The sequence below is a fragment of the Tamandua tetradactyla genome, chromosome 2 (genome assembly GCF_023851605.1).
Source record: "Tamandua tetradactyla isolate mTamTet1 chromosome 2, mTamTet1.pri, whole genome shotgun sequence".
Taxonomy (NCBI): Eukaryota; Metazoa; Chordata; class Mammalia; order Pilosa; family Myrmecophagidae; genus Tamandua; species Tamandua tetradactyla.
In genome coordinates, this window is record NC_135328.1 from 92,093,555 (window position 1) to 92,111,566 (window position 18,012).

The window sequence follows — 18,012 nt, forward strand, 5'->3', positions numbered from 1 at the left end:
ATGAGAGTAGGGAATTGAAGTCTCCAGCTATTATGGTTGAGGTGTCTATTTCTCCCATCAGTGTTTGCACATGTATTTTGGGGCACTTTGGCTTGGTGCATAAATATTTATGATTATGTCTTCTTGTTCAGTAGTTCCTTGTATTAATACGTTGTTTCCTTCTTTGTTTCTTTGTTTTATGTTTCAAGTCTGATTTGTCGGATATTAGTATAGCTATTCCTGCCCTTTTCTGATTTCTCTTAGCATGAAATATCTTTTCCCACCTTTCACTTTCAACCTATTTTTGTCCTTGGGTCGAAAGTGAGTCTCCTGTAGATAGCATATAGATAGGCCCTGTTTTCTTAATCCATTCTGCCAGTCTGAGTCTTTTGATTGGGGAGCTTAAACTGTTAGCATTTAATATTATTATGGTAAAGGCAGTACTTTCTTCTACCATTTTGTCTTTTGGATTTTTATATATCATAATGTAATTTTTTCCCCCTCTTTTTTTTTTTTTTTTTTTTTGCCTTTATGGTTAGTCTTCATCTCTACACTCTTCTCCAGTCCCTCTCTCCTGCCTTTTCCTATCTGCTGGTACTGTTCCCTTTAGTATTTCTTGCAGAACTTGTCTCTTAGTCAGAAATTCTCTTAGTGATTGTTTGTCTGAAAATATTTTCATCTCCCCCTCAGTATTGAAGATTAGTTTTGCTGGATATATACAATTCTTGGTTGGCAGTTTTTCTCTTTTAGAATCTTAAATGTTTCATACCACTACCTTCTTGCCTCCATGGTTTCTGTTGAGAAATCCACACGTATTCCTATTGAGCTTCCCTTGTTTATGCAGTGGATTGCTTTTTTTTTTTTTGCTGCTTTTGAAATTCTCTCTTTGTCTTTGACGTTTGACAGTCTGATTAGTAAATGTCTTGAAGTATGTCTATTTGGGTCTATTCTGTTTGAGGAATGCTGCAGTTTGTGGATCTGTAATTTCATGTCTTTTATAAGAGATGGGAAATTAATCAGTGATTATTTCCTCAGTTAGTCTTTCTCTTCCTGTTCACTTCTCTTTTCCTTCTGGGGCACCTACAACATGTATCTTCATGTGATTCATGTTGTCATTCATTTCCCTGAGACCCTGCTCATATTTTTCCATTCTTTTCCCTGTATTTTTTTTTGTGCGTTAGATTTCTGATGTCCTGTTCTTTATTTCACTAATCCTTTCTTCTGGCTCTTCAAATTGATTGTACCTTTCCATTGTTTTTTTAATCTGTTCTGTTGTGCCTTTCATTCCTATAAGTTCTGTGATTTGTTTTTTCAGACTTTTGAGTTCTTCTTTTTGTTTGCCCAATGTCGTCTTTAAATCCTCCTTAAATCAGTTAATTTGATTTTCTATGAGATTTTTGCATGTTTGTTTGAGCATCCTGAATTAGTTGTTTCAACTCCTGTATCTCTCTGAAGTGCTGGTTTGTTCCTTTGACTGGACAATATCTGTGATTTTCCTAATATGACATATTTATTTATTTATTTTTGCTGGCATCTAGACATTTGATTTCCTTAATTAGTTTATTCTGAAGGTTTTTTCACTGTTTTTGCTTATGATTTTCTTGCTTGATGGCTTTGTTCTCTATCAGTTTTTTGACATTCAGTTCACCTTATCCTAGACCTATAGCATAGGTTTTGTTCAACTGATCAGAATTTTTCACTTTTTGTTTTTCTGTTTCTTTCCCTACCTATATAGAGCCTTTTTGTGTTTTTGAGGTGGTCTCTTCATATATTATAGACCCCAGTCAGATTTTCTGAAACCAGATAAGCCCACGTCTCAGGAGGAAAGAGTAGCCAACATCAATTTTCCCTAAGGGTAAGACCCAACAGGTTGCTAGACTTTCCTATGAAGCTTCTAAATGCTTTGCTTTTCCTATCCTGCCCAGCATGTGGTGATTGTTTGCTCGCAGCTTCCCACCATCTTAAAGTACCTTTAATTTCAGCAGACTGTTCCTGCCTGAGGCATAGTTGAGACAGAGGTGAGATAATAGGGTAGCTTTGATTGCTTCTGTTTTCAAGTCCTGGGGCAAGAATTCCTTGAAGAACTGATTCCACTTGAGTTGGGCCCCCCGCTCCCCTTTTCTTGGGGACATAACACCCTTTAGGGAATTAACCTGTTTCACCTACTAGTTACTTTGTCTGTCAGAGAAGCTTTAGTTCTGCCCATCTGTGTGGTGGTGCCGAAGCCTGAGAGTGGTTCCAGTTCTGTCTAATGAGCTGTTTAAGAAATGGCAAAAAATAAAAATAAAAAATAAAAAAAGCCTTTTTAGAGCTGACTCCTGCTTCTTAGGTTTGTCTGTCAGGAGCTTGAGTTGGTATGTTGGTTGTGTGTATCTCCAGACTCTTCATACCCCCTTTTTTGGTGTCCAGCCCTTTTTCATTATTTTGTGCTGTCAAACTCAAAAATCGTTTTTTTTCCCCAGCAGCCCTGCCCCTTCTCTGTGTGGGGCGGGGGGTGGCTGGAGGGTTGGCAGGTGACATGACGCTTAATTCCTTAAGTGCTTATTACACATTTATCTTTGCTGGGGGCCTGTTTTCAGTGGTCAGAATATGTTGATTAATTTTATAATTGGAGCTTGATCTAAGCCCTTGCTACTAGTTTTTCCTTGGGAAACTAGCCTGTCGTGCCTGTTGGGGAGAGGCACTGGTCTCCATGGCTTGTTGGAATTACAGTTGTGCGTGGAATCTCAGCTGTTCCACCTCATCCAAACTGGTGTATGCTGCATGTCTGGTCACTGATGTTTCCCCAGCAGTTGCTCTTTACTGTTCCTGACTGTTTACTAGCTGTTCTGGAGGACAAACTAAATTCTGCACCTGACTGTGTTGCCATCTTCTGTTTCAGAATTGACGTCTTCCTTCCTGTCTATGAGCATGGAATGCCTTTTTGTCTATTTAGGTCATTTTAAATTTATTTTATCAATGTTCTGTAGTTTTCTATGTACAGATCCTTGACATTTGTTGTTAGGCCTATTTCTAGATACCTAATTCTTTTGGTCGCTATTTTGCATGGAATTTTTTCTTTGTCTCCTCAGATGAGTCATTACTTTTGTATAGAAACATTACTGATTTTGTATACTAATCTTATATCCTGCCCTTTCCTGAATTTGTTTATTAGCTCAAGTAGCTTTGTTCTAGATTTCTCAGAGTTTCCCAAGAATAGGATTGTGTCATCTGCGCATAATGAAAGTTTTACTTCTTCCTTTCCTATTTGGTTGCCTTTTATTTCTTGCTTTTGGTCTTTCACTGTTATATATGATGCTGGGTATAGGTTTTCATATATGCCCTTTATGATATGGAGGAAGTTTGCTTTAATTCTTACCTTTTGAAATGTTTGAATCTGGAAAGGATGCTAAATTTTGTCTATTGCTTTTTCAGCATCAATTGAGATGATCATGTGATTTTTCCCTTCTGATTTAATGTGCTATATTGCATTCATTGATTTTCTTATGTTGAACTCCCTTGCATTTCTGATATAAAGCCTACTTGGTCATGATGTGTAATTCTTTTCATGTGTCATTGGATTCGAGTTGCTAGTATTTTGTTGAGAATTTTTGCATCTATTTTCATTAGGGAAATTGGTCTGTCGATTTTCCGTTTTTGTACTTCTCTATCCAGTTTTGGTATTAGAGTGATGTTAGCTTCATGAAATTATTTAGGTAGCATTCCTTTTTCTTCATTTTTTTGGAAGAGTTTGAGCAGGATTGGTGTTTGATAAAATTCCTCTGTGAAGCTGTCTGGTCCTGGACTTTTCTTTGTGGGAAGATTTTTGATGACTGAATCTCTTTACTTGTAATTGGTTTCTTGAGATCTTCTACTTCTTCTCAGGTCAGTATTGGTAGTGCATTTGTGTCTAGGAGTTTTGGCATTTCATCTAACTTGTCTAGTCAGCGTATAATTGTTCATAATATTCTCTCATGATTTTTGAAATTTCTCTAGGATCCAAGGCAGTGTTCTCTGCTTCATTTCTGATTTTGTGTTTTTGTGTTCTCTCTCTTTTTCATCAGTCTAGCTAGGGGCCCACGGAATTTATTCTTTGAGAACCAACTTTTGGTTTTGTTGATTCTTTCTATTGTTTCATTTTTCTCCAGTTCATTTATTTCTACTTTAACTTTTGTTATTTTTCTTCTTCTATTTACTTTGGGGTTCATTTGCTATTCTTTCTCTAATTTCCTCAGGTGAGCAGCTAAATCCTCAAGTTTTGCTCATTTTTGATTTTCAACACTGCCTTTGTCATATCCCATAAATTCTGATATGTAGTATTCTCATTATCATTTGTCTCCAGATAGTTACTGATTTCTCTAGCAGTTTCTTCTTTGACCCACTGATTATTTAAGTGTGTCGTTTGATCTCCATATGTTTGTCAGTGCTCTGGTTCTTTGGTGATTATTAGTTCCAGCTTCATTCCACTGTGGTACGAGAAAGTGCTTTTGATAATTTCTATCTTATTAAATTAATAAAGACTTATTTTTTGTCCCAGTATATATGATCTATCCTGGAGAATGTTCCGTGTGCACTTGAGAAGAATGTATATCCTCATGTTTTGAGGTATAACAATCAATATATATGTCTATTACTTCTAATTCATTTTTCACATTGTTTAAGTTCCTCTATTTTCTTGTTGATCCTTTGCCTGGGTGTTCTATCTTTAGTGGAGAGTTGTTTATTGAAGTCTCCCATATTATTATTGAAACTTCTGTAGCTCCCTTCTGTTTTGCCAATATTTACCTCATGTACCTTGGAGTGCCTTGATTGGGAGCGTGAACATTTATGATTGTTATTTCCTCCTGGTGAAGTGTTTCTTTTATTGATTCGGAGTGCCCTTCTTTGTCTCTTATGACATATTTACATTTAAAATCTATTTTATCTGATATTAGTATAGCAATTCCTGTTTTCTCTTGGTTACAGCTTTCATTTAACATCGTTTTCCATCCTTTCACTTTCAATCTAATTGTGTCTTTGGGTCTAAGATGCGTCCCCCGTAAACAGCATATAGGTGGATTATATATTTTAATCCATTCTGCTAATCTGTATCTTTTAATTGGTGAGTTTAGCCCATTAATGTTCCAAGTAATTACTGTAAAAGCAGTTCTTGGATATGCCATTTTAACTTTTAGCTTTTATGTGTCAAATCTATATATTTGTTTCCCTCTTTCTCTTTTTATCCTTTAACTTACCCATATTGGTACTCTTAGTTCTGTGCCTTCCTCCAGACTTCTGTCTCTTGTCCTTTTTTTTTTTTCAGCTGACCGGATTTCCTTTTGTGTTTTTTGTAGAGCGCATCTCTTGTTGACTACTTCTCTCAGTCTTTTTTTTTCTTGATTATTTTACTCATCAAAATCTGTTGTAGGCATATACGAACTCTATATTTTATGCATGATTTTTCAGTAAACCTACAACTTCTCTGGTAAAAAAATCTATTGTAATTTTAATTGCTAGAGAAAAAAATTTTAACTTTGCTAATTAGAATACTTGCTTTCTATAAATTATTCAGTACATTTTTCTTTCACAATAACAAAGTAAAAATATCTGCATATACAAAGCATTAACAGGTTTGATGTATTTTTATGCAGAGGTTAACTTACAACATTTTCAAGTCACAATACACTGATTTTCAAATACCCAACATAGTTCCCTTCTCCTTCAAGTCTTAGCGCCTAAGACCCAAAAGAGTATATAATTAAATCTTATCCAACCAAATCAGAAGTATTTTTTTTTTTTTTTACCAATAATGCTTTTTTTTTTCATAGTTTCTTAGCACAGTTACCAAAATGCTACTTACATACATTCAACATCTAGCTCCTTACTGGCATGATTTTCAAAGTTTTATAAAAATGAGAAACTTTTGCAGATTATGATTATAAAGTATACAAATTGCATAAAAATAAACACAAAGGCAGTGTGGTCTTTTTAGGAGAAATAAAGTCTGTAGCCCCTGGTAGAAATGTTCTATAAAAATGTGTCACATTGAAGTGTCAGTGTTTTCATTCAATTATCTGTCCCTGATGTATTTTCTTAGAATATATAATCTATCAGGACTTCAGATCTAAAATATCTGACTGAACTCAGGTACATCTAGAAAGCAGCTGAAAGGGTTTCTCCATTAGTCTCATATCACAGAAAGTGGAATGAGAAATCCCTCCCTTTACCTGAAGATGTACTTGTTCTACTTTCAGTCATCATCAGCTTACAAAGGAAAACAATATAAAATCAAAACCTCCCTTCATAGACACAACCCCTAACAAGCTAAAGAAAACTACCCCTTCCCCTACAAAACCCCAGCACCAAAGTGTCAATCATTCCTGGAAAATAGAACATACCCCTTGGATTCTCTGATTTATTACTAGTTCAAGCTTTAAGGACATAAATGACGCTATGTCCTTGTGGGGAGGAGGGAAAACATGTTAATTATGATATAGAGCCATTGAAAGTGCATTATCAGCCACACAATCAACTTAGAGCCCCTTCTCCCTCTGTCTAACAGAGGGGCCACAACTTGATTTGAATGCCTTGGTAATTGAACATTTATGTCCTCAAGATAAAGGAGATGGAAAAAATGAGGTGTGGAAAAAGGGCTATCCTCATTTAATGAAAAAGTGCAGCAGTCTGCTACCTCTCCCCATGTTTCTCAAGAACATGATTGCACAGACTCAGAAGTCCAAAGTCATGGCAGAATCTCTGAGGCACTCCTGGTTAAGAGAAGAAAATGTGATACAGTAGTCTTCATAGTTCTATTGATTAAGAAAACAAACCCATTTTGTTTTTAAGCAAAGCCAGAGAATCATCTCATAGGGATCATATACACCGTTTCCTCTGATGTAACCTCAGTCTCACAGTGTTGAAATGGGACCGATCAGCCTATGATGGATTGCACATCATACAAGGGGAAAGGAAGGTATGGAAGAGGCATACATTTTATACTGCTTCACAAACACATTTACAAGGTGTAGGTAAGAGAAGAGAGAGCAAGAGGGGAAGAAAACCTTATTGCTGTTTCCATATAAAATACAGTATGAAGATATCTAAACTAAATAAAATCTGATTACAATGATCATTATTTCACAATGTGGGATGAAGTGTCTTCTTGCACAATGAAGTGTTCAGTTTAAAAGGAAAACAGAGGAGAGAGGATATCAAAACTGCACTTGGGATATTAGCTGCAAATTGAAACTTGGGGATCGAGACTGCTTGGTTAAGGGGGTTCCTGGGCTGAGGAGCTCTTTACCTTCTCCATCTTGACCTAGCCGGTTTTCCTGCAGACTGATGGTTGAATATCGATTAGCCTTGTTAGCTGCTAAAATTATTAACTCCTTCAGTGCCAACCGCAATGCTGATAGTTGCTTGGCTTCCATTTACATAGTCAAAGATTTGCTTAAGGAAGCACTGGCTGTCCGGATTAAATTTATACTATTGGTTTTTGGCACCACCTGGTCAGCAGGCAGGCTCAGGTGTTTTTTCATTGGTGTCAGTTCAATTGAATCCGCACTAAGGTCAGTTGGTTGCTATATATACTGCTTGTAAGCTAATGGATCTTGAGGACTCTCAGTGGATTTGATGACAGAGGCGGTTTCTTTATCCTTGGCTGAATACTCAGTTGCTACTTTCCTTAAGCTTCCCCTCTGAGGGGAGGTTGATGGTTTGGTCCCAACTGGCTGACTGCTGAGGAAAGCCCCTGATGAAAATCCTTCATCTGCATCATTCGGATTTACAGACACCTCTCCTCCATTTATACCCTCAGCATCTTCTCTCCCCATCTCTGACGATGGATTGAAGCTGTTGTAATTACAGTCTAAGAAATTCTCGGCAAGTCTCTTGTTGACTACTTCTCTCAGTATTTGACCGTTTTAATCTATCCCTCGATTTTGAAGGATAACTTTGATGTATAAAGAATTCTTGGCTGGAAGCCTTTCTAATTCAGGACCTTAAATATATCATACCACTGCCTTCTTACCTCCGTGGTGCCTGATCAGTAGTCCAAGCTCAGTGTTATGTGTCTTTCTTTGTATGTAGTAGATTGGTTTTCTTGTGCTGCTTTCAGGACTTTCTGCTTCTCTTCAGTATTTGACCTGATTAGTATATGTCTTGGGGTAGGTTTGATTGGATTTATTCTGTTTGGGGTTTGTTGGGTATCTTTTTTTTTTTTGCACGGGCAGGCACTGGAAATCGAACCTGGGTCTCCGGCACAGCAGGCAAGAACTCTGCTACTGTGCCACCATTGCCTGCCCTTTTGGGCATCTTTGATTTCCGTATTTATGTCTTTCATAAGAGTTCATAAGTTTTCCCTGATTATATCTTCAACTGACTCTCTCAGACATTTTTTTCTTCTGGGACACCAAGGAGGTCTCCCTTTTCTTTCTTTCTTTTTTTTTTTTTTGCCTCCCTTTAGATGTTCATCATTTCCCTAAGATCCAGTTCCATTTTTAATTTCTTGCCATTTGTTCTTTTGTGTGCTCTCATTCAATTACTCTGTCTACTGGCTCACTTATTCTTCTTGCTGCTTCTTTGACTCTGCTATCATGTGTCTCTAGTATATTTCTAATTTAGTCTGTATCTTTTATCTCTGTGAGATTTGCTGTTTTTCTGTTTAATATTTCTGATTCTCCTTTATGCTTTTTTAGAGTCTTCTGGATATTCCTTATTTCTTTGTAAATATCCTTGAGAAATTGTTCTGTATTCTGTATCCCCTCTGGTGTTTTGATCGGTTTATTTGGCTGGTACATTTCTGCCTGGATCTTCATGTGCTGTATGATTTTCTGTAGTGTTTGAGTCATTTGATTATCTTAATAAGGTTATTTTGTAAGTTGGCTTCCTTCACTTGTCTAAAGTTTTGTATTTACTTGTGGTGAAGGTTCCCATTTTCATATGCTTTGTCAGTCATTCCTCTCTAAACCCTGGCCTGGATCTTACATTGGGGTACAATTCAGTTTTAGGTCCATTAAAGCTAGGCAGCTGTGCACCAGTAGTTCAGTGTTAGAACTCCTGCCTGTCATGCAGGAGACCCGGGTTCATCTCCTGGTCCAGGCACCCCAGAAAAAAGTACCCAGACCACACGTTACAATAGCAGACCCGTGTCAGAAGAAGACACCCTAAGATATATTGGGAATGAACTCAGACTGGTACCAAGAGAAGAGAGAGAAAATTAAAAATATTAAATAAATAAAAGAAAATACATAGAAATATGAAAAAAAAACCCACTATTAGTAAAATATATAGAAGAACTTCCTAAACTACAACAAAAAAACAAAACAACTAGGCAGATAGGGAGTTTGCCAGACTACACTTTCTGCTTCTTCCCAGCAGGTGGTGCCCTTGCAGCACCTCCTCCCCTCAGGCCCAGCCCTCCCAGACTGCAGCTGCTTGCAGGGAAATGGGACATGCGGTGTGTCTAGCAGTGGGCAGTCTGTCCCAGCACGTGTAACAGATGAGCCCATTGTAGCTGGCGGAGCAGCTGGTCCCAGTGTCCAGTGGATACGCTGTTTTCCATGCTTGAGGGGGGATGGCTGTTTGTACCATCTGGTGGGGCAACTGATCCTGGCATGGATTTTCTTGGTGGATCGCTAGGCATGCTTCTGGGTGCCCCACAGGAGCTTCTGGCTGTGGAGCTGGGCAGGGAGGTTTCCCCAGTTAGCAGCTGGCACAAGCTGGAGGGGAGGGTTTGTCTACTCTTGTTGGAGGTCACCCACCCTGCTCTCCCCATCCTGATCTCCCCTCTTCTCTCCTCCCAATGAAATATTGAAGACCCTCTTTGACCACTCATGACCTCAGATTGCATTCCCAGTCATTTCTTCCCCATCCCCCAATGAGCAGGTGTGAATCCAGCCTACCCTATACTCTGCCATCTTTCTGGAAGTCTGTCTGTCGTGTCCTTTTAACATATTCTTGATATGCCCCTTTGAATCCTTTCTTACTTACTTTCTTTTCTTGCACGAGATACTTTGATTTGTCTTATGCTTTCACAGCCTTAGACCTGGAATCACCCATTTCTAGTAGGAGACATGGTTCTTTTAATGGAGTCTGCTATTCAGAAACTAAGATCTTGGTGCTAAATGGGCATTCTTTATATTTATCTTGGTTAGTGTGCTGGTTTGAAAGGATGTATGGACCCTAGAAAAGCCATGTTTTAATCCAAATCCCATTTCGTAAAGGCAGAATAATCTGTATTCAATACTGTATGTTTGAAACTGCAATCAGATCATCTCCCTGGAGATGTGATTTAATCAAGAGTGGTAAGCTGGATTAGGTGACGATATGTCTCCACCCATTTGGGTGGGTCTTGATAAGTTTCTGGAGTTCTATAAAAGAGGAAACATTTTGGAGAATGAAAAAGATTCGGAGCGAGCGGAGAATGCTGCAGCACCATGAAGCAGAGAGTCCACAAGCCAGCAACTTTTGGAGATGAAAAAGGAAAATGCCTCCCAGGGAGCTTCATGAAACCAAAGCCAGTAGAGAAAGCTGGCAGATGACGCCATGTTCACCATGTGACCTTCCAACTGAAAGAGAAGCCCTGACTGTGTTCGCCATGTGCCTTCTCACTTGAGAGAGAGGCCCTGAACTTCATCGGCCTTCTTAAATCAAGGTGTCTTTCCCTGGATGCCTGTAATTGGACATTTCTATAGACTTGTTTAATTGGAACATTTTCTCGGCCTTAGAACTGTAAACTAGCAGCTCATTAAATCACCCCTTTTAAAAGCCATTCCATTTCTGGTATATTGCATTCCAGCAGCTAGCAAACTAGAACAGTTAGGTTTGTAGAACTTTTTGAATCTATGGTTTAATGTTTTCTGCAAGTTTTGGAATATTCTTAGCCATTACCTCTTTATATATTGCTTCTGCTGCGGTCTGTCTCCTCTTCTTCTGGGATTCTAGTTACCCGTACGTTAGATCTTGTCAGTATATCTCACATGTCTCTTATGCACATTTCTATATTTCACATCTTTTTTTCCTTTCCGTCACTCAATTTCTATTCAACTACAATCCTTTCTTCTGCTATATTTAGCCTATATTAAATCCATCTATTAAAATTATTAATACCTATTGTGTTTTTCAATCCTAAAATTTTCATTTGACTTAAAAAAAATATGTCTCTAGCCTGTGAAATTTCTATCAGCTGTGGTTTTTTATTTTTATTTCTCAGCTGTGTTTTTCTTTAATTCAATTTAATTTAATTTTTTTTTTTTTTTTTGTACATGGGCAGGCACCGGGAAACATGGCAGGCAAGAAATCTGCCACTGAGCCACTGTTGCACTGCCCTCAGCTGTGTTTTTGAACATGTTAATTATACTTCTCTTTTGTTATTTTTTTTCTGTAAGAAAGTAGTTTGATAATCTGTTTATAAAGTATAAAAACATTTCATATTCTTAGATTCCCAGATATGCGATTATGGGTTATGTCTACATCAGTCACCTCTGCTGCTATTTTGTTGTAATAAACAATTCCAAAAATCTCAGTGGCTTATAATAGCAGAGATTTATTTTTTGCTGACATTACCTTTTGGTTGTTGAGTAACTGTAGTTATATTCCTTGTTTCTTATGTTCCTTGCGCCTTTTTTATTTTGGGATTCGACTGAAGGAGAAGCCTCCACCAAAAATTTGTTGATCTCATAGCCAGTGTTAAAGAAGGAGATAAACCTTATAATGCCTCTTAAACATCCGTTTGCTTGAGCCTCATGTCACTTCTGCTTACATTCTGTTGGCCAGAGCTATTTCTGTGGTCCAATCTGAAGTCAATATGGTGATCACGAAAGTGTGCTACTCCCATGGGGAGGCATTGCAAGTCATGTGGAAGAGATAAGGATGTATAATCCTCTTTAAGTCACTGAATAATTGGACACAATAATACAGTCCATTGCACTATCTAAAGAAAAAACACTCAAATTTGAAACAAGCTTTATATATATGAAGATGTTAACCGAGAACTATCAGTAATGATAAAAAATTAGAAACGATAGGAAGGTTATGGTGTATTCAGTGAACTGGATTGCAGTTATTAAAATGATCATTGCAATATCTAGCAACGTGGGAAAATGCATTTAATATAATGGAAGTGAAAGAACCATGTGCAGAGTATTTTAGTTACCCTATGAGCACAGCTGTGTGCAATTACATTTTTGTAAGAAAATTGAAGATATAAAAATGATAAAAGTTATGTTAGGATGATAAATTTATTAAATATTTTTCATTTTCACACCTAAGCTTTTCATAATGCTTTAATTATTAAAAATAATTTTGATTTGATAAAAGTTTTTCTTTTTTTTCTGAAGTCATGTTTATGAGAATAATGTTGGGAAATACAGAAAAAGGATTAAAATGACAAGTTCTGGACCCATCTCAAGTAACTACTCTTACTATTTTAGATATATTTAAAAAAATTAGTGTATGTTAAAGAGCTACCAGATTAACTTTGTATTGTGTCATCATGTTTTGTATCAGGTCCTGAAAATCCTTGGTTGGTCCAAGCGTATGTCTCAGCAGCCAAACACCCTTTTGCTTCTGTCGTAGCTCAGGAGGTTTTTCAGAGTGGAATCATTCCTTCGGATACTGACTTCCGTATCTACAGAGATTTTGGGAACATTCCAGGTATTTTGTCAGTGGTTTTATGGGTAATTGTATGACACTGATTTATAAAAAGCAAGTTTTACTTTTTGGAAGTTTGTAAACAGCATTTTATAAGTGCAAATGCTCTGTGTGAGAGCTGTGTGTTTTGACTCACTAAAACAGTGTTCCTCATGTTTTTGCTTTCTTTTAAACTCTGTGCTAACTTAAATGCTTGTTGCCTCAAGAACATGTCTTTTTGCCCACAGTGTGACAGATGAACAGGGAAGAATTACTTAGCACTCCACTTCTAAAAGATGGTAATAGATCCTTCAGGGTTCTTAGAACTTTGCCTTGTTTTGCCACTTTCCTTGGCAACTTGTATAGCTTATTTGATGTTAAAATTTAACTCTGTGTCCACTGGTTCCAAACCTCTATTCCATTTGTCAAAAAGCCACTTCTAACATGAAAGAGTTGGAATGGTCATAGCCCAAATACCCCTGGAAAGTGGGAGAAGATTCAGGGGTAATGGTGGAGTTATACGGAGAAGGTGGTGTTTGGCAGATGGGTATGATTGCCGAATCATTATATTGATATTTCTTTTAACTTCCCGTATCTTAGAGCAGCTAGAAAGAGAAACCTAAAATTGCAGAATTTTAACACATACCAAGCTCTCAAATCCATTCTACAACTAATTGTTGCTATGTGCTTTGAAATTTATTGTTTTTTTGTATATATGTTATTTTTCACAAAAAGTCGATTGTGATGATTTAAAAAAATTTTTGGATCTGTTCTGGCAAAGATGTAAAAGACAAAGAATTGATGACCTCTCAAAGTCAGTACTCCCACACCATGCTGTGTGATATGTAATGCCTCCCTGTGGAGTGGTATGGTTCCCTCAGTTGTTATCTGTTGGATTATGTCATAACTACAGATTTTGTAGAAATTTAGAAGAGAATTCATTCATTCATTAATGCAGCAAAAAATCATGCCACTACTTTTGATATTTTGCCTTTTAGAAATGTAGTACATTAAACAAATCTGCCTAAAGTAGGGTTTATCCTTAAAGCAAAGTAACTTTTTTCCCCCTGTATGTCCTAGGAATAGACTTAGCTTTTATTGAAAATGGATACATTTACCACACCAAGTATGACACAGCAGACAGAATTCTAACAGATTCCATTCAAAGAGCAGGTTGGTATTCTAATTTAGACTCTTGATATTTAATAAGATGAAATATTAGGAATGATCTATAAACATAAATATTCTATGGGTTGTGCTTTGGGAAGGCAGTGTGAAATGTAAATGAGCTGTAGGGGCTTTGAAGTTGGAGAGATGAAAGCTTGAATTTTAGACTTGCTGTTTACTTTAGCAGTTAAGAATACAGGAATACCACTGTGAAGAATGGAAAAGGGGGTTAACTGAGTGTTACAGTAGGATTGCCATATGATGAGAGTGTAGCTAAGGAAAAACTGTAAATTGGAGATAGCACCAGTGCACTTGGTTATGCAGTTTGCCAGAGGGTAGGCAAAATGTGTTCATAATGTGTAGTTCAGAATGTGCCTGCAAAACTTTACAATGGATGGCAGTAAAGATGATTGCAAAGTATAAAGCTTAGTTGGCTGGGGAATGGTGATGCCATTGTTATAATTGAGAAATGGAAAGATGACCCTCATCCAGAGTGGTAGTGGAGAGAGAAAGGAGACTGAGCTCTGCAGAAATATAGATGTAGGGAGTCTGTGAATGAAAAAGATGAAAATATTTAATGGGCAATTATAGATATGGAATTAGAACTTGGTAGGACTGGATATATGGGTTTGGGAGTTTAAGGCATAAAGAAAACAAAAGTATGTGGGATGGAAATGTTTTTCAGAGGAGTGAACAAGTGGTATAGGGGTAAGAACTGAGCATTGAAGGAAACACATTTTAAGGCAGAGAAGGCAATGAAAGAAATCCAGTGGTAAGACAGTTGTAGTGTCTCAAGTCAAAGGAAGAGAAGAAATACAGGTCTTTCAAGGTTTCTTCCTGCCCCTGTTCAAGTTCATACTTGTTTCTTCATTATTGCTGTAACGAAAATTTTTTTTATAGACCTTTGATGTGCCAGGTTCTGCCTGATAGGGCCATGCCTGTGTCTGTCTCTCTTTCATTCAGGACTTTTCTGTATCTCTTTCTCTCCTCAGGACCTTTACAATTCTAAGTCTGGACAGACTCTTCCCTGTGTGGCTAGTTCCAGTTCTTCCTTTAGCTGTAAATATCACTACGTCAGGGATACTTCCCTGACTCCCCAAACTCCGTTAGTTCCCCATGGTATGTTCCCAGAACACTGTGAATACCTCTCCTTGAAATTCAAGAGGGGTATTTGTTACATTATCACTGAGTTTCTGGTGTCTCAAATAGTGTTATTACATGTATTAAATACATGGGGAATAAGAAACCCATTGGGATTGTTAACAGGGAAGGTACAATTGATCTTAGAGAATAGTTCTGGTAGAGGGGAGAAGACAAAGGCCGGATTATAGTTGGCTGAGCTTATAAATACAGAGGAAATGGAGTGAACATGGACCTTATTTGAGATATTTGGAAAGAAAAATTTTAGAGAGAAGTAGGATGGTTGAAACAATAATATTTCTGTTCACATTCTTTTGAGCTGTTTCTTTACTCAAACAGTGGATAATTTAGTTCTCCTTTAAGTAGTTGAACATGTAATTATATTCACATAACTTATTCAATCTTTTCTGCTTTTTCTTTACTAATAGGTGACAACATTTTAGCAGTTCTTAAATATCTAGCTACATCTGATATGCTGGCTTCTTCCTCAAAGTATCAACATGGAAATATGGTCTTCTTTGATGTGCTTGGCCTATTTGTCATTGCCTACCCCTCTCGCGTTGGCTCAATAATTAATTACGTGGTGGTAATGGTTGTTGTTTTGTACCTGGGCAAAAAATTGTTGCGGCCCAAGCATAAGAGTAAGTATTTTCCTCTAAAACTGCAAATACTAACGTAGGTGGAGGATTAGTCTGATTGTTTTTCATCACTCTGCTTATATCTTTCCAAGAAGTTAACAATCTAAGAAAATATCTGATTGGTAGTTGTAAGACATTTCCAAATAAGTGTCAACTTAATATGCTCATTATATTTTTAGTTTTGGTTTGACACAGGCAATTTTTATGCAGTTCTGCCCTCTACAGAAGAATCACATTGGAACTATTGAAAAATGGTTGTTTAGATTGATTTTTAATGAAACGTCCCATTAAGAAGTCTTGTTCACACTAGAGCCTAAAGACACCCTGTTTTGTGATGTATAGATGAATTACTTTTGGTTAAATTAGTACTTGAGATAGTTATCTGTTGTTACAAGATTAAATATTTAGCACCAATCTCCAGTTATTTTTCCCATGCCCCTTCTTTTCCCTTGTTAGTTTCTTTTGGCATGATTTTAATGGAACTTTACCTTCCATACTTGCTGATATTTTGATGCAGAGAACCTCCCCAAAGTGATGAAGATTAAGACTGTCGGTCACCCTAGTCAGGAATGTATCTGAACTGTTCCTGGAAGATTTTTTTCTTTGAGTCCTTAGTACCCATAGATACTCAGTAAACGTTACTGAAAATTATTCTCTGATGCTTTCCTTGTGACCTCTTCTAGTGTTTGACAAATTTCAGCCCTGGGAAATTTCAATTCTTTTCAGTTAAAGTGGTGAATTTTTTTGTTCTAATGTTTGTTTCATTAATTCTACCAACTGGTTGTGTAACTGATTTCATGAAGATGGTAATCTCAACTTCTTTTCTTTTTATTAGCTACTAACTACATGAAGGACTTCTTCTGTGGACTCGGCATCACTCTTATAAGCTGGTTTACTAGCCTTGTTACTGTTCTCATTATAGCAGTGTTCATTTCTCTTATTGGACAGTCTCTTTCATGGTATAACCACTTCTATGTCTCCGTTTGTTTGTATGGAGCTGCATCTGTAGCCAAAATAATATTTGTACACACCCTGGCAAAAAGATTTTATTATATGGTAAGTGTTAGACATATTTATTGACTTTTTTGTGTTGCTTTCTTTGTGTTGCCTTCAAGGATTGAAGACAAACTCAAGTGGGAGTTACAGCATTTCATTTTTAAGCTATCAAAAATTATTTTGCATAGTTACAGAGAACATGGTTTCAGAGAACTTTGTTAATTTTGTTCATTTGACTTTGTTAAAGTGAAATAGCCATGATTTCTGATTTTCTAGGTGAATTAGAGGAGAAGATCTTTCATAGTTCCATTATTTTCAAGGCAACCAGTGTATACCAGTTTTTTTTTTTTCAGTTTGTCCTACCAGGACAAACTGCCATTCGCAAGGATGGTACCTATTTTGGAACATTTCCAAAGGTGGTTTTTAGCCCTGTAGAGGAAAAGCACAAATTAACTGCAAGTATTGTTTTTACTCCATCTTGTAAAATTCTCCTTTCTTGTGCAGCAATTTGAATTTATTATTTCATGATAGGAGGTAACTTTGTCAATGTTTACTTTAAAGTTTAAAGGGTAGACTCCTGAGCGATGGAAATTAGCTTACAATAAAAGATCTTCCTGAATGACGGTCGAATGAAACTACTTGTTTATTTTTCTTTCTTTCAGAATGCCAGTGACCAGTATCTGGGAGAAGTATTTTTTGACATCTCGCTGTTTGTACATTGTGGTTTCCTTATAACTCTCACTTATCGAGGACTTTGCTCAGCATTTATTAGTGCTGTCTGGGTAGCATTTCCATTGCTCACACAGCTTTTTGTGCACAAGGACTTTAAGCGGCATGGTAGCGTATTTTGCTTTTTGATACAAATGGGAAATTACCTTAAAATACTTAAGATTAAGGTTTCCAGGGAGTGTTGTTGATTATTTGTATCTTATTCGATAGGCTTTCTAAATTGTTCATTTCAGAACAATTTTTTAAATTTTTAAAAGATTTATTTTATTATATATTGTATCCCATTCCCCTTTTTTTTGAACACCTGCTAATATATTACATATGTATTTTGTTTAATTCACATTTGTGTTGTATCTTCTCTGAGTTAAATTGTCCTATCTCACTAGATAACATGTTCCAGAAGAACAAGTATCATATCTAACCTAATTTCTGTGAGATGCCGAGGTAAACAGTAAAAATCTTTATCTGACTGTAGAATTTCATATACGTGCATTTTCCTTCTCTTTTTCCCTAGGTGCCAGAGGAAAATTTATTGTTTTTTACCTTCTGGGGATGTTTATTCCTTATCTTTATGCGTTGTACCTCATCTGGGCAGTATTTGAGATGTTTACCCCTATCCTTGGGAGGAGTGGTTCGGAAATCCCACCTGATATTGTGCTGGCTTCCATCCTGGCTGGTTGTACAATGATTCTCTCTTCCTATTTTGTAAGGAAAAAATATATGTATATTTTGTTTTTCTTCCTTCCTCATTCCATGAAATTATGTTTCATAATTA

At 36.9% G+C, this 18,012-nt stretch overlaps 1 protein-coding gene across 5 annotated transcripts in view; it reads left to right on the forward strand.

Moving 5' to 3' along the window:
- ERMP1 (endoplasmic reticulum metallopeptidase 1) overlaps positions 1–18,012 on the forward strand; it is a 124,553-nt gene that overhangs the window by 46,552 nt on the left and 59,989 nt on the right. For all 5 annotated transcript variants that reach the window (XM_077148254.1, XM_077148253.1, XM_077148257.1 and 2 more), the window contains exons 5-10: positions 12,445–12,591; positions 13,648–13,740; positions 15,303–15,515; positions 16,348–16,568; positions 17,171–17,345; positions 17,752–17,942. In XM_077148254.1, the coding sequence (XP_077004369.1) occupies positions 12,445–12,591; positions 13,648–13,740; positions 15,303–15,515; positions 16,348–16,568; positions 17,171–17,345; positions 17,752–17,942 (1,040 nt within the window). The remainder of the gene's footprint in view (positions 1–12,444; positions 12,592–13,647; positions 13,741–15,302; positions 15,516–16,347; positions 16,569–17,170; positions 17,346–17,751; positions 17,943–18,012) is intronic.